The following is a 15,113-nucleotide window of genomic DNA, read 5'->3' on the forward strand; positions in this document are numbered from 1 at the left end:
GAATCTAATCAGAAAGCCAATGGGGGATTTCACAGTAAGAAACTGGATGTGGGGCAAAGACGAACACTAGCAACTCTGCTCTAGATAGCCCAAGGTCATTGCAAAGTGGCACACTGTGATGGCCGATGCTGTAAGCTCTTCCTAGCAATGCAATTAAAGATCTGCAGATGTTTCCATCTGTATCATCAGCCAAGTTTGCTTATCACGTTTTACTAACAAAGAGCTTATAGAAAAGGGAAAAACCCATAACTTTATTAATCCACTTTACTCTTCGGGTCATAATAATTGTCTTCCTATCTGAGATATTTCCTTAAGGGAATAACTACCTTTCTAGAATTCTGTCTTTTAAAAATATGAGTACTATTGACCAGAAATTGGATCCCTGTTTCCTTGATTATAAAGTATGGGACTAAGTGACATGGAATCAAGAATATATCTTTGAATTGTTCTTCTGTGTCAAGGGTACTGCTCACTTAATGAAAAACAATATTTATCTTTAATGATCAATTCCTACTCAGTAAAAGTCAGATAATTACAAGGTTTCCATTCAACAAATAGAATCATGATTTCCTATGACATGGGCTCAAATTTCAGCAATGCTATTTAGAGACAGTACAGAGAAATGGTTGGGAAAAGGATCTGGATCCAGATTACCTGAGTTTGCATCCTAGTTCTAACTCTTACTAACTGCGTGTGGCCTTGGACAAGTTACTTAATAAGTCAATGTCTTAGTTTGCTCATATGTAAAATGGGAATAATAGTGATGCATGCAAGATATTTCAGAAATAGATGATTCAAGTGTTGCACAAAGTCTTCCAAACATTAGAAAAAGAGGAAAGCCTTCCCAATTCGGTGTATGAAGCTAGGAATATCATACATGCACTATACAATAGAAAGGAAAATCAAAGCGTAGTAATACTCATGACACGGATGTAAATATATAAACAAAATATTAGCAAACCAAATCTTGTAATGTATAAAGGAGATAAATATAATAACCAATCTGAGTTCATCTCATGAATATGATATTGATTTCTATTAAAAAATCAATTAATGAAATGTACCATATTAGTAGACCAGAAAAGAACACATTATCATCTCAAAAGATGAAGGAAAAGTTATTCAATAGAATTCAATGAAAAATGAAGGAAAAGATCCCTAAAAAGAATATCTATAAAACAAGTATCACCATCTACATCATAATCATGTGGCAGCAAACTTCCCACCTAATGGTGACTTGCGGACCGCATCCACTTTGGGATTAGGAACAAGTCAATGATGCTGTGATCTCAACTTCTATTCGATACTGAACTGAACGTTCTAACCAATGCAGAAAGGACCATAAATGTACATACAAACCGTAATGACTGAAAAGGACAAAACAGAATTCTCAGTATTTATAGATGAGATTGCCTATAGAGAATTCTCTTCCCACAAAAGGACTCTTCAGATAAAGTTTATGAATGTAAAAGTTTAGCAGGACTCTCGATACAGAAACAAGCTTTTAAAATTCATTTGCTGACCAACTGTGATTTGCAGATGGCCATACTTCGGGTGCTTGAGCAGCTCTGCAGCTCCTAGTCCCGGATGGTAAGTGCAAGGCAGCCCCACTCAAGCCCTGGACCTCCCTGTGAAAATAGGCCGCAACATCATCAATTCATACAGCTCCCCAACAGACACATCTGAAACCTATGAACTGGCCAGAACTGTAATCCACGAAGATGTGTGACATTTATGAAATGTTATGCAAGCATTTAATTTCTCCTTTAATTTTAACTCTTTATTCCACTCTTTCTTTCAAAATGACTTGTACTGAATTTTTCATCAGGAAATGTAAATGTTAAAAAATAAAGTAAATAAAATCCATTTGCATTTCAATGAAATGCCCGCAAAGATCACTTAGAAAATATAATTTTAAAAATACAACATATAAAATGTCACTAAAAAATATAAAGTACCTAGGAATATGTTTAACAAAAGATGACTAAACCCTTCACTGGAGGGGGGAGGAGGGAGGAGGGGACGGGTATTTGCATACACAAAGAGTGCAATGCGCACCACCCGAAGGATGGACATATTTGAAACTCGGACTTAGGGGGGGAGGGGGGGGCAAGGGAAACATACGTAACCTAAACATCTGTACCCCCACAATATGCTGAAATAAAAAAAAAAATTATAAAGCTCTATTCATAGTCATTTAAAATGGCCAATTAAATGTAAAGAGAGATGGTTTGGAACGGAAAGACTGATCATTATCATAAAAATATCAATTTTCTTTATACTGATGTATATATTCATATAATTTCCACGAAAACTTTCAACACAAAACTTGATAAACTGATATCAAAATTTGTATGAAACAGCAAAAGCCTAACTACAATCAAGACAGTCCTGAAGAAAAACAAGTTTCAGTGTATGTCCTCTACCAGATATCAAGATTCATAACAAAGGTATAGCAATTGAAACTGTGGTTTTGGTACAGGAATAGCTACATGGATCAATAAAACAGAAAAGGGAACCTGGAAACCCACATGCACAGGGAGACAACAGGCTACACAAGCCAATGAAGGACATAAATGATGAGCCAGCCGGTTATGTACATGAAAAAAAGTCAAAATTGGGCCTTTACTTCTCACCAAACCACAAGTCAATTTCAAGATTTTAAATATGAAAGACACCACTATAAAAATTTTAGTAGACAATATGGGACAATATGATTATGCTATAAAAATTTCTTTAAAAAACTTATCAAAGTCACAAACCATAGAGAAAATATCAATAATTTGATTATATTAAAATAAAGAATATGTGTTCATCAGATGATGCCAAAAAGACCTTGAAAAAAATAAGCCAGAAGGTGGAGAAAATTTGCAACGCATATAGTCAACAAAAAATATTTTTCCTAGAATACACTAAAAATGTTTATGAACCATTAAGAAAAAGATAAACAACCCAGTGGGGAAAAATGGGGAAAGAAACAAAGAGGCATTTCACAGAAGAGTAAACACAAATGGCCTATAAATATATTAAAAGATGATCGAAGCGATGTGTAATCATTGAATACAAAATTAAAATCACAATGAGATACCATCTCACACTTCCACAAGACTAGCAAACATTTTTTAATTGGTTAATATTAAGTTTGGGCTAGGATGTATGAAGTTGGGAGTATACATTAGAATGATCATTTTGGGAAATAGTTTGTTATTACCCGATAACTTAAATATGTGCATAATCTACCACCTAACTAAGCCATCCCTAGGTTTAAACTCTCGAGAAATTCTTGCACATGGACACCAGGAGGAATTCTGAAAAGAATGTCCACAGTGATATTGTTTGCAATAGCAGAAAAAAATATCCCAAAAAACAAAAAAAGCTCTGTAGTCTACATAAACATTCATCAGCAGATTAGATATATAAATTGTTATATATCCATAAAATATAATACTATACGACATGACATTTTTATGAAATGAATAGAATATGGCACTTATAAATGAGGATGAATCACAAAATATTGTTCTGAACAAAAGAAACAAATCACAGAAGAGTAAACAACACAATTCAATTTGCAAAAGTTCAAAATGCGCAAAACTATACATACACACATATATGTACAATACATGTATGTGAATATATCTACATATGCATTCCTATGTAAGATATGCACATATTCAATAAAATGATAAAAAGAAATAAGGACACGATTAACAAATAGAAGCTATTTCTGATGGAGAAGAAGGGAACAAAATCAGAAAGGCAAACAACATGAAGCTCCCAGGTTACGACGATGTCTTCCTTCTTGTTCTGGTGGCTGAGTACACAGTAGTTCCTTTGCTCAACACTTGAACTAAGCAGGTAAATTTTATACATTTTTATAAATATCACCTATTTCAGTAAAATGATATAAATAAATAAGTATATATATTTATATTAGAGAGAAACATGAATAAGCAAGGGATAACTACTGATGCCTCAAAGAGCTGTAGGCCACGCCACATGCATCTCACTGCACAAACTACTGCAAAGTACGGCCGCTTCCAAGCCCGACAGTGGACTCATCTTTGAACACTTTACACTAGTGATTGTGCTTGTTACGATTTTATTTCCGGATAGCCACTACTGCCATCTTTGTCCACTATGTTACTGTTAAAACAAACAAACAAAAAGCTACCCTAGAATGGGCCAGCTGTTTTTGCCAACAGGTCTAGGAGGAAGGACAGGAGAGCGATACCTGCTTCAAGATGTTACAGGGGGAATCAAGCAGATTGTCGACACTTTCAAAACGTGCAATTAGTGCCTTTCATTTTGTAAGTGAACAGACATTAGTTGGAAGATGACCTTCCTTTGGGACGCTGGCCCAGGCAGCAGCAGAAAGGGCAGCACTCTGAGGGGCTGTAAAGCAAGCAGCCTAGGATGACAGAACGGAAGATGAGCGTCGGAGCCAGGGAAGAAGGCTGGGCACAGGAGACAGCTCCAGGAGCAATTTAAATGATGAAGTGATAGGCACTAAATGTGGAGGAAACGCAGAGGACAAGGCAATCAATCACTGCCAGGCTTATCTTCTGACAAGGAGTAGGACTCCAGCTTCCAGATGTAACATTAAAATGTAATGTTTCCACTGGGGTTTAGCATGGCAGGTTTCCCTGAAACTTCAGTTTCACTCAGTTAAGTAATTATGAGAAAATGTGACATTGGCATTTACTTTTTCTACAGGGACAAATCATTCCCAGCAGGAGGGAGAAACTGTTATTTTTGTTCTGTTTTGTTTTGTCATTAAAAAGAAATTACTTACACAGTAGTAAATAAACTCTTGTTACATTGGAAAAAAACACATTTTTTCCCCTCCATAATTCTATCAATTCTCCTTAATGCTAAAAATCACTTCTTTGGTTTTCCAGAGACATGATGGATAAAAGGGCAATTGTGTGGGTGTTAGAACTGGGTTTGAAAAATCAAATCTCCCATTTACTAGCTTTGTGACCTTAAGCAAGTTATTTAAGCACTTGGAGCCTCCTTCTCCAGGAGGCTGGGGACGATACATCTACTATAGAGAGTTATCTGTTACAGATGAGAGGAAACAATATAGTTAAAGCACTTAAGTACAGTGTCTCTGCATAACAAGCACTCAATATATTTTAGCCTTCATTCTTAATGACCCTGATATGCAATTATATAAATATAGAAACAATTTACATGCTATTTGAGCCTTCAGTTGCCAATTCTATATAACCACCCATCTAATCATGAACTCAGCCTTTGCTTTGGCATTACAAGCTAACTTGTGCATTAAACATTTTACTCCTCCTCACCTTGATATAAAAAAATGGGTTCCAGTTAAAATGTCATATTTAATGATAATGTTGAAAGAAACATTTGTTTCCCCTTCCCATCTTTAACTTTTCTAGGGCAGTACCCGATGAGCAAACACCACTGGTAATCTGTGCTTCCTCTTCCACTGCCGGATGCTAGAAAATATTAACATTGTGTTTGGAGTGCTTTTTAACAAGTTAGAAAGTGATTCCACAAATGATTTCCCACTTGAACTCACAAAATCCCATGACGTATGCAGAGTAGATATGACTAAGTCCATTTTACAGATAAAACAAAACAGAAACAAGACAGGTCAAATGGCAAAGCCAAAGGGTATCTGCAGGAATGAAAAACGCCAGGGTGATTGGACTTTGCAAGATTAGATTTTTCCAAGAATGAATTCTGTTTTGGAGATAGCCAAAGTGACCAGTTATTATAGAAGAAAGTAGGATTCATTAGTGGAAAGCAAACAAAACAGAAAATCAAGAGGCATAAGGTTTTATATACCAATTTCACAATCCATTTGTCCAATGTGTCCCAAATTTTCTACCAATAAATTTGAGAAAGCAAAAATGCTACCTCTTACTTCTCTTACAAGTATACTGGAATGTCATTCCACCTATAAATGCTATGTAAGATTGATGATGTGACATTCAAGAGGTTTATGCTAGCCATAGAACATACGAATTCTTAAAAATGTGCAAACATCAGGAAATATACTTTGAATGCTAGATAGAAAATCTTGCTGATAAAGAAAAATATAAGAATATTTTTCCAAGGACATATGGGCTAGAAGATGGTAAATAATTAGACAAGATTACATAAATTGGCATATAATTTTGCATTAACATATTTGAACTATTTTTGAAAGTTGCAGAATAAACTAAGAAGCATGGACATGTAATAATTTTTTTAAAGACATAGAAATACAAAACCCTTCTAATTTGGATAATATTTCTTAAATTTATCATATATAATGGTTCTTAAAATAATCAATTCTGAAGTGCTTTTAATACTGAGCAAGTCTTCCTGGCAGTTGTCACCTTGCTGGACTTCAAAGGTCCCTTAATTATGCTCACTGATATCTCATAACCCCCGAAGAAGTTCTAGTGGACTACAGAATTGCAATTCAGAAGTCCTTTTTTTTTGGAATGGAGAAGTTCTTACAGCTAGGAAGGCAAAAGCAACCAAAGTTTATTAAGAGGAATCCTAGTTCAAATAAAAACCAAATAAATTTCTAGTTTACCATTTGAACATGGAAACTCAAGGACCTATAAATATGCAATCAAAAGTCTAGTCATACCAACAACAATCTACGAAATAGCATATAATAAGGGGTTACCATTAGGTGGCAGATTGCCTAATTCTGACTTAATAAGCCTGAACATAATTTTCCCTATGATTCTTCAAAGAAAAAGATATAATTTCACTCCAATATTGAGATAAAATTCATGATGTGGCAGCAGAAAAGGCCTACCTAAAACTCCCTCCGCATTTCCTTAATTCATTTATTTAATAATCATTTTTGAATGTTTGCTATTTGTTAGAAATTATGTCAAAGAACTCACAGGCAAGTAGGGAAAACATGTAAATAAAGCGTCAAATTTGTGTTTTAAGCCGTAGAATGAGAAAAATCTTTAGCACGACAATAAGTGGGCTCAGAAAGCTCTCACAGAGGATGAGGAGCAGTGAGTAGAAACCATCTATATGGCAAAAGGAGTAGCCTCCTGCCAGAGAGAACAGTACGGATAAAAACATATGGATAAAAAAATCACAACAGACATGGCAAGTTCCAGAATTAGATGTAGTGTCACACGGCTAGAGCATAGGTCATGGGTAGGAGAAGGGGAAAGATGGCAAATGAAACAATAAGCCCTAGAGGAAGACAAAGATTCCATCATTTAAAGCTCAGCAGTCCATGTTAAAATACAATATTGGAAAGCTGGACACAGTTATTGATTTGTTGGAAAGATTTCATCCTAGAGGCAGTGGGTGTAGATTTTTACTACAGAATAATCTGCTTAGTGCTAGCTAGGTATGCGGTGAACTAGGGGAAGAAAGTCTAGAGCTATGGATACCAGTTATGAGACAATTTTGTGTCCAAGTAAGACACAAAAGACCCTAAACTGAAGCCCCATATAGCATATTTGTAAAATAAAACTATATAGCATAATAGCCACTTAATAACCATTTTTGAATGACTGAATGAATGAACAACTCCAACTCCAAAGATGGAATAAAATTAGACATTTATCCTTTGACTGAAATAGCTGTCTCTTAAAATGAAAATAATGTACCTCAACTGAGTAACAGCCTATACCACTTACTAATTAGCTTCATTTCGGACTTAGAATATTTTTTGCAAATGAGTGTCAGCGTCTAATCTGGAAGGGACTTATTTACTATAAGGGAATCTGGAAGGGAATATTTACTATAAACTCCCAGTTTAGAGATGAAAATCTGGTTCAGAAAAGTTACATGACCAGCTCGAAGTCACAAAAAGTTACCGGTGATGGGACCGAAATCAGGCAAAATACATTAAGCTTCACAATATTTGTCAACTAAAATGGTTGCCAGATTTGAAACTAACACAAGATATCAAATTTAGCTAGCATGATTAAACTTTTTTAAAGTGCTTGACATTTCACACTCAAAAAATACAAGGCCAACATCTTATAGACATTTTCTTAAATAATTCTTTGCTCTGACAGTGAAATGCAAGGACCAGGTCTCCTGAATTAGTATAAATAAGACAGATTCTTACCATGATCTTCTGAAGAGACTGGTGACCTAAAAGGAGATAATAAGCATGATAAATATTTTGTGTGTGATAATTATAACAATGATCAAGAATAATTTCACAGAAATCATACCCCCAAAATTCAGTTGAATGAAAACTCAATATAGTAGATAGTATAATTAATGTGTTGGTTACACTGTATATTCCAATTAGCAGCCCCAAATCTTACCTGGATTGGCTGGGTGCTACAGGTTACTAAAATGTCAGTCCCTGCATGGTGTCACAGGGCTGCAACAAACTTAGTTAAGTCTGGATTTATCAACAAATTAGATGAAATCCTGTGATGGTGTCTAAGGCCAGGCCTCCAGAGAAAATGCCAGGGATATAAATAAACACTAGACTGTGTGTAGGTAGAAAGAGATCTACATGGACAGAATACGTTGAGACAAGTAAAAATGGCACGCAACCTTATCATACACTGATTTTTGTTTCCACCCTTCATGGAGTTTGATGCTCGAGTGAGTACGACATAGACTCCGTAGGTTCTGGCCTTATGTCTCCAAACCCCTGAGAATCAGGGTGAGACAAGAGGGCAACTGTTGGGGTCAAACAGAACTTTCATAAACCAATAACTTGCATATCATTTGTGGGTTCAGCTCTAATTATGACAGTAAGATATCAAATGAAAAATCGTATCAACCATAGAAACCTCTTTTTCCCCTTGGTTGACTACTAATTGAGATACTCTGAGCCATACAGATGCAAACTTGGAGATGAATTCACCTCCAGCTTGGAAGATTACAGTTTTGACTCTCAGCTTATTCTTTTCTGGGGAGAACAAGAGACACATGATACTGTATTTAAAGCTGTTGGAATTTTGAAGGGAGAGGCATGAAATCGTGTACTTCCCCCAGTAGGGAGGAGTACTCTTCTCTGAATGTTTTTCCCACTGGGGTCTGTAGCAGGGAGATGACCAAAGATCAGTGTAGGAGTTTGGCAATAAAACCACCTGATAATATAACTAATATTTATGAGACATGACGACAAATGGTGGGAAAGAATCATTCGATGGATGCACAAGTGATTAAAGAAAAATTTTAGCTACTTTGGGCTGCTTGATATTATTTCACTTTACTGATTAGCAATCTTATTGCTTATTATGTAAGTGAACAGCAAAGTATAAAGACACAGTAGGAACAGAGAGAAAGCCTTGAACCTCCATTAATGGCAAAGTGTCAAACCATTTCAAGCATACGAGTCTCTTCAAGTAGACTTTTGCATGAAAACTACAGAGAATCCCAAGTTTTGTTGGAAAGAAAATTGGCATCCAGGAGATGGACATTGGGAGCAGTGATTGGAAACCTGCCACAATCACTAAGTCATCGCTGCCTGAAAAACTCCACTTGGCCTCCCCAGGCGGAGCTGATTTATCCACCCCTTGAAGTTCCTTTATTTTGTACTGTCCACATACCACTCTTTCCCACTAGACTGTAATCCCCTTGAAAACTGAGACTATATCTTATTTGGAACATGTCAACCCTTGATTAAAATTTGTTGAATTAATTTCAGCACCACCACACTGGTATTCAGACTAAGAAACGTCCTGGAGCTCCCAGGAAGTCATCATGTTACTGTCAAGCTACCTACAAGACAAGTTTGCCTGATCCTGGACCAGCCTTGAGGAAGAGGGCTAGGGAATGAGTCCCAAGCTCTGGATTGGTTACAATGTAAGCACTCTTGGAGCCAAAGAACATCCAAAGCACCCAGAAACAGAGATGCCCATAATCTGCCCTAATGCTTAGGAAAGATAAAAGGTGGCAGGTGCTGAATGGGAGGTGAAATGGGCTGGGAAGGTGAATCTAAAGAGAAACATATATTTGAAAGAAGATGAGCTAATTTCTTAAGCTACCTAGGGCATAAAAAAACTCAGCAACAAAGAAACATCTTTCCTCCTGGTGATTTCTGTTTGAGAAGCAAGCAAAAACATGTCTTAGATTGTTTGCAATTAACTTCTCACAGAGCAAAAGGAATACAGAAAAATTCATGCCAATGGACAACTAAATTCTGAGACAGAGAGTTTATGAAGCCAGGTCTTTGCTGCCTTCCTGCAAAAGCGAAGAACTGATATTAAATCTGAAACATTCCAGATGGCTCCATCAGAGTCCCAAGGGGATGTGTTCTGTAGTATGTCCAGGCAGAGGGGAAGGACTATTGATTTCAGAGTGTTTTGTGAAAATTAGTCATGTTGAGTTTCAGTGCTGAATGTCTCCCACATGCCTGGATTTGTGGAATTTTAAGACATATGGAGTATTTCAATCCTCACTCAGTATTTCACCTTTCACTGCAACAAGTCACTACACTATACTACTGAGACGTGCACATCATCCATTATTGCTGGAAATGGGCATAAAAAGTTAGCTCAGGAGAGAAGAAATATCCTGGAATCAGCAATAAAAGTAGTTATTTTAAAAACAGAGGTCGACTCCCAGGAACAGATAATCATCCTCAGCCTGACAGCCGAGGAATGCAGGAACGCTCTCTGCTCATACTTCCCACCACACCTGAAAGACATGTGGTTTTGTCCCAGACGGTTTATTTTTCTTCCATGTACACTTTATCTTGGAGCTAGCATTTGCCCTCACAATGTAAACTATTCCTAGCATTCAAATAACTCCATGACCCACGGTTTCCCTCTTCACCCTTCCCTGACACTAGTTCTTTACTATGGTTTACAGAATATTTATTTTTGCTTTGTTTTATTTAGTTTGTATTTTTTACATTTTTATTTCATCTAAATTCAGCAAAGTAAAAAAAAAAAACTTCAATATTTAAAAATATTTCTCCTATTTTTTTAAGCTTAACTATTATTATTTAAGTTTGCATCTTTTAATTCATGTTGATTCAATTTATTACTTAATATTCTATTAAGTACCAGGCCCTGTGCCACGTGATGGAGACACATAGAACACTGTCAAGGAACCCATCAACTAGTGAAGAAAATATGTAAAAAAACGATTATGATATAGTACAAAAAATACAGTGATCAAAATATAGATGAAGTAAAGGGGTGGCATAGAGAGAGGGATCAATTCTGTTCCAAAAGAGTGAAAGAAGGCTTCGAAAACCAAGAATCATCTGAGCTGGGCTCTGAAGAATAAATAGGAGCTTATTAGGTAAGTTAGAAAGGAGAAGAATTCCAGGCAGAAGCAATACGCATATGAAAAGGAGCACAGATATGAATTTTCATAGTGCGTTATCAGATATACACATAACTCAGCATTGCTAAAATGTGAAGAAGCAACAAAGCAAAAACCAGAGCAGACGCAGGGCTGTTGCACACAGGGCCTGTGGGGCCAGTTCGAAGTGCCTGTAATTTACCTGCCAAGCTAAATGGAGCAAGCTTGTGAGGCAGAGAAGTGCTTTTGAATGAGCAGGATGTGGAGAGTGAACCATAAAAGAACAAGAAGACAAGTTAAAAAGCAGAGGTCACGTTAAAGACCACAGCTGCAACCCTTCCATGTTAATAAGGCAAAAGAAAAATTTCTCTGCTCTTAAATTCTTTTTGAAACCCATGGAAAATAACAGAGAAGATGAGAAACAGTAAAGGAAATACCATCTTTGTCTAAACTAGATATTTATAAACCTAAACCATCATATACGAAGAGGAACTACTGTACAGTAAAAATGGGACCAAGTTTCAGGGAAAGAGAGAGTTTCAACATAGTCAGCTAAACAGACGTGAGCTGTATCCCACACCACAAAACCTATGGCAGAAAGCCCTCCGCTGTGAGCCAGGGAGTTCTGCTCGTCAGTAGAATCAAATCCCATATGAGAGCACCACTGAAAAAGAGTTTGAATACAACAGATACAAACTACAACTTCCAGCAGCATACCAATTCATTCACCCCAATTATCTCTACCAAACGAGAAATTCCAAGAGAAACTCATCTACTGCAAATATTACAAGTAATAACCAAGAAGGAATCAGCATAATATCTATGCAAAAATACCACAAGAAGAAAAGAAAACATAGGCACAGAACATAAAAAGATGATGCCATGTAGCAAGTTAAAACTATTAATAAATCTCCATGAAATTTAGAGATGGAAGAAGGGCAGAAAGGGAGAGGAACAAGAGGAGATAGAGCCTTTGTGAAGCATAAACTTAAAGAAAAGAAACACTGATCAAGAAATAGTTATAAGACTATGGGAGGTAAAAGGGCAAAGGTTTTCCCAGAGCCTTTCAACTAGCTAAGTTATAGAAAAAATTTGAGGGCTTTTTCTACTGTGTCACCACTGTACTGGGAAACAAAGATTAAGAGGAGATAAATAGTAATTAAAAATATATTAAGATATAAAACATTGATAAAAGAAATTAAAGAAGACACAAATAAATGGAAAGATATATGATGTTCATAAATTAAAAGAATTAATATTGTTAAAATGTTCATACTATGTAAAGCAATCTACAGATTCAATATAATTCCTATCAGAATACCAATGACATTCTTTGCAGAAATAGAAAAAAATCATAAAATTTGTATGGACCCCCAAAAGACATTGAATATAGCTAAAGCAATCTTGAGCAAAGAGAACAAAGCTGGAGGCATCACACTATCTTACTTCAAAATACACTACAAAGCTATAGTAGCCGAAACAGCACAGTACTGGCATAAAAACGGACAAATAGACCAATGGAACAGAATAGAGAGCCTACAAATAAATCCATGCATTTACAGCCAACTGATTTTCGAAAAAGATGTCAAGGATACACAATGGGAAAAGAACAGTCTTTTTAATAAATGGTGTTGTGAAAAGTAGATATCCACATATAGAAGAGTAAAATTAGACCCATATCTCATATCATGAACAAAAATCAACTCAAATCACATTAAAAACTTAAATGGAAGTCCTGAAATTATGGAACTACTAAAAGAAAACTTAGGGAAAAGCTCCATGACATTGGTCTGGGCAATGATTCTGTGGATACGACCTCAAAAGTACAGCAACAAAAGCAAAAATACCCAAACGGGATTACACCAAACCACAAAGCTTCTACACAGCAAAGGAAACAACCACTAGACTGAAGAGATGACCTGCAGAATGGGAGAAAATATTGGCAAACTATACATCTGATACAGGGTTAATATCCAAAATACATAAGGAACTCAAATCAATAGCAAAAATAAATAAATAAATAAATAAATACCCAATTAAAAGATGGAAAAAAAGATCTGAATAGATATTTCTCAAAAGAAGACATACAAATGGTCAACACGTATATGGAAAAGTGTTTAACATCACTAATCATCAGGAAAATGCAAATCAAAACCACAGTGAGAAATCACCTTACACCTGCTAGAATGACTATTACCAAAAAGAAAAAAGATAACAAATGTTGGCAAGGATATGAAGAAAAGGGTACCCTTGCACGTTGTTGGTGGGAATGTAAATTAATAGAGTCATTATGAAAAACAGTATAAAGGTTCCTCAAAAAATTAAAAATAGAACTATTGGCGGGGCGCGGTGGCTCACGCCTGCAATCCTAGCTCTCTGGGAGGCCGAGGCGGGCAGATTGTTTGAGATCAGGAGTTCGAAACCAGCCTGAGCAAGAGCGAGACCCCGTCTCTACTAAAAATAGAAAGAAATTAATTGGACAACTAAAAATATATAGAGAATGGTGGCGCATGCCTGTAGTCCCAGCTACCCAGGAGGCTGAGGCAGGAGGATTGCTTGAGCCCAGGAGTTTGAGGTTGCTGTGAGCTAGGCTGACGCCATGGCACTCTAGCCCGGACAACACAGTGAGACTCTTGTCTCAAAAAAAATAAATAAATAAAAATAGAACTATCATATAATCCAGCAATCCCACTACTGAGTACATATCGAAAGGAAATGAAATCAGTATGTCGAAGAGAGATCTACACTCCCGTGTTTATTGCAGCACTATATAGCCAAAATATAGAATTATCCATAAATGTATAAAATGGGTAAAGAAAGTGTGGTATAGACACACAAAATGGAATACTAGTCAGCCATTAAAAAAAGAAAATCCTGTCATTTGTGATGACATGGACAAACCTGAAGAACATCATGCTAAGTGAAATAAGCCAGGCACAGAAAGACTAATATAATACTGCACTCGTGTGGAATCTAGAAATGCTAGTTTCATAGAATGAAGATCACCAGAGGCCGGGGCAGTGGGGGTGGGGGAGGGGGAGAGATGTTAGAGTTTACAAAATTACAGTTAGGAAGAATAAGTTCAAGAAACCTATTGTTTAACTATTGTGACTATAATGATGATATATTTTATTCTTTAAAAATGATAAGAGAGTAGATGTTAAGTGTTCACACCACAGAAATAACGACCATGCATGAGCTAGCCATTCCACAATGTATATCATGTTGTATACAATAAATACAACAATTTTTTCTGTCAATTTACAATTTTTTAAAAAATTAGAATAATATGTAGTTATATATTTATATATATTTCACTTTGAATTACTCTTCTATGAGTCTTGATTTGAATATTTGCTGGCAAAAGTCCCTTTTTCAATATTAACCCTGCTTAGTAGAATATCCGTACTTTTCTCTCCTTTTAAATGAAGACAAGACTTCTTGAATTAGGATACACACAGAAACTTGGAAATAAGGGGAGCTTTGGGAAAACAAAATGCTATTTTAGATGGAGGATTATGTAATTTAACTGGTAAAAAGTGAAATATTATTTTCGTATTGAAACCAGCACAGCCACATTATGAATCCAAAAGCAAAACTCACTTGAATTTTTAAAGCAAAAATCTTTAAAAAAAAAAAAAAATCTGTGTTTGAGGTGGTCACCTTTAGACAAGTCTCCAGGTCCCCAAGGAAGAGAAGTTTGTTCTCCTCTGGAGTAGGAGTGTTTCCGTGGAAAAGTGTGAATATATACAATTATCCAACTAAATACAACTATAACATCTTTCAATGAATCATTTTATTAGATTAATATATGCAAATATCAACAATCTGAGGAAATGAGATATTGGGCACATGTTGGCTAGAGGCTACAACATTGGACAGCA

The 15,113-nt window shown here is 36.0% G+C and overlaps 1 protein-coding gene across 1 annotated transcript in view; it reads right to left on the reverse strand.

Moving 5' to 3' along the window:
• DGKI (diacylglycerol kinase, iota) overlaps positions 1-15,113 on the reverse strand; it is a 270,690-nt gene that overhangs the window by 34,697 nt on the left and 220,880 nt on the right. The window contains exon 29 of the mRNA XM_012642753.1: positions 8,078-8,103. Coding sequence (XP_012498207.1) covers positions 8,078-8,103 — 26 coding nt within the window. The remainder of the gene's footprint in view (positions 1-8,077; positions 8,104-15,113) is intronic.

Source organism: Propithecus coquereli, unplaced genomic scaffold (genome assembly GCF_000956105.1).
Source record: "Propithecus coquereli isolate 6110/MARCELLA unplaced genomic scaffold, Pcoq_1.0 Scaffold186, whole genome shotgun sequence".
Classification (NCBI taxonomy): Eukaryota; Metazoa; Chordata; class Mammalia; order Primates; family Indriidae; genus Propithecus; species Propithecus coquereli.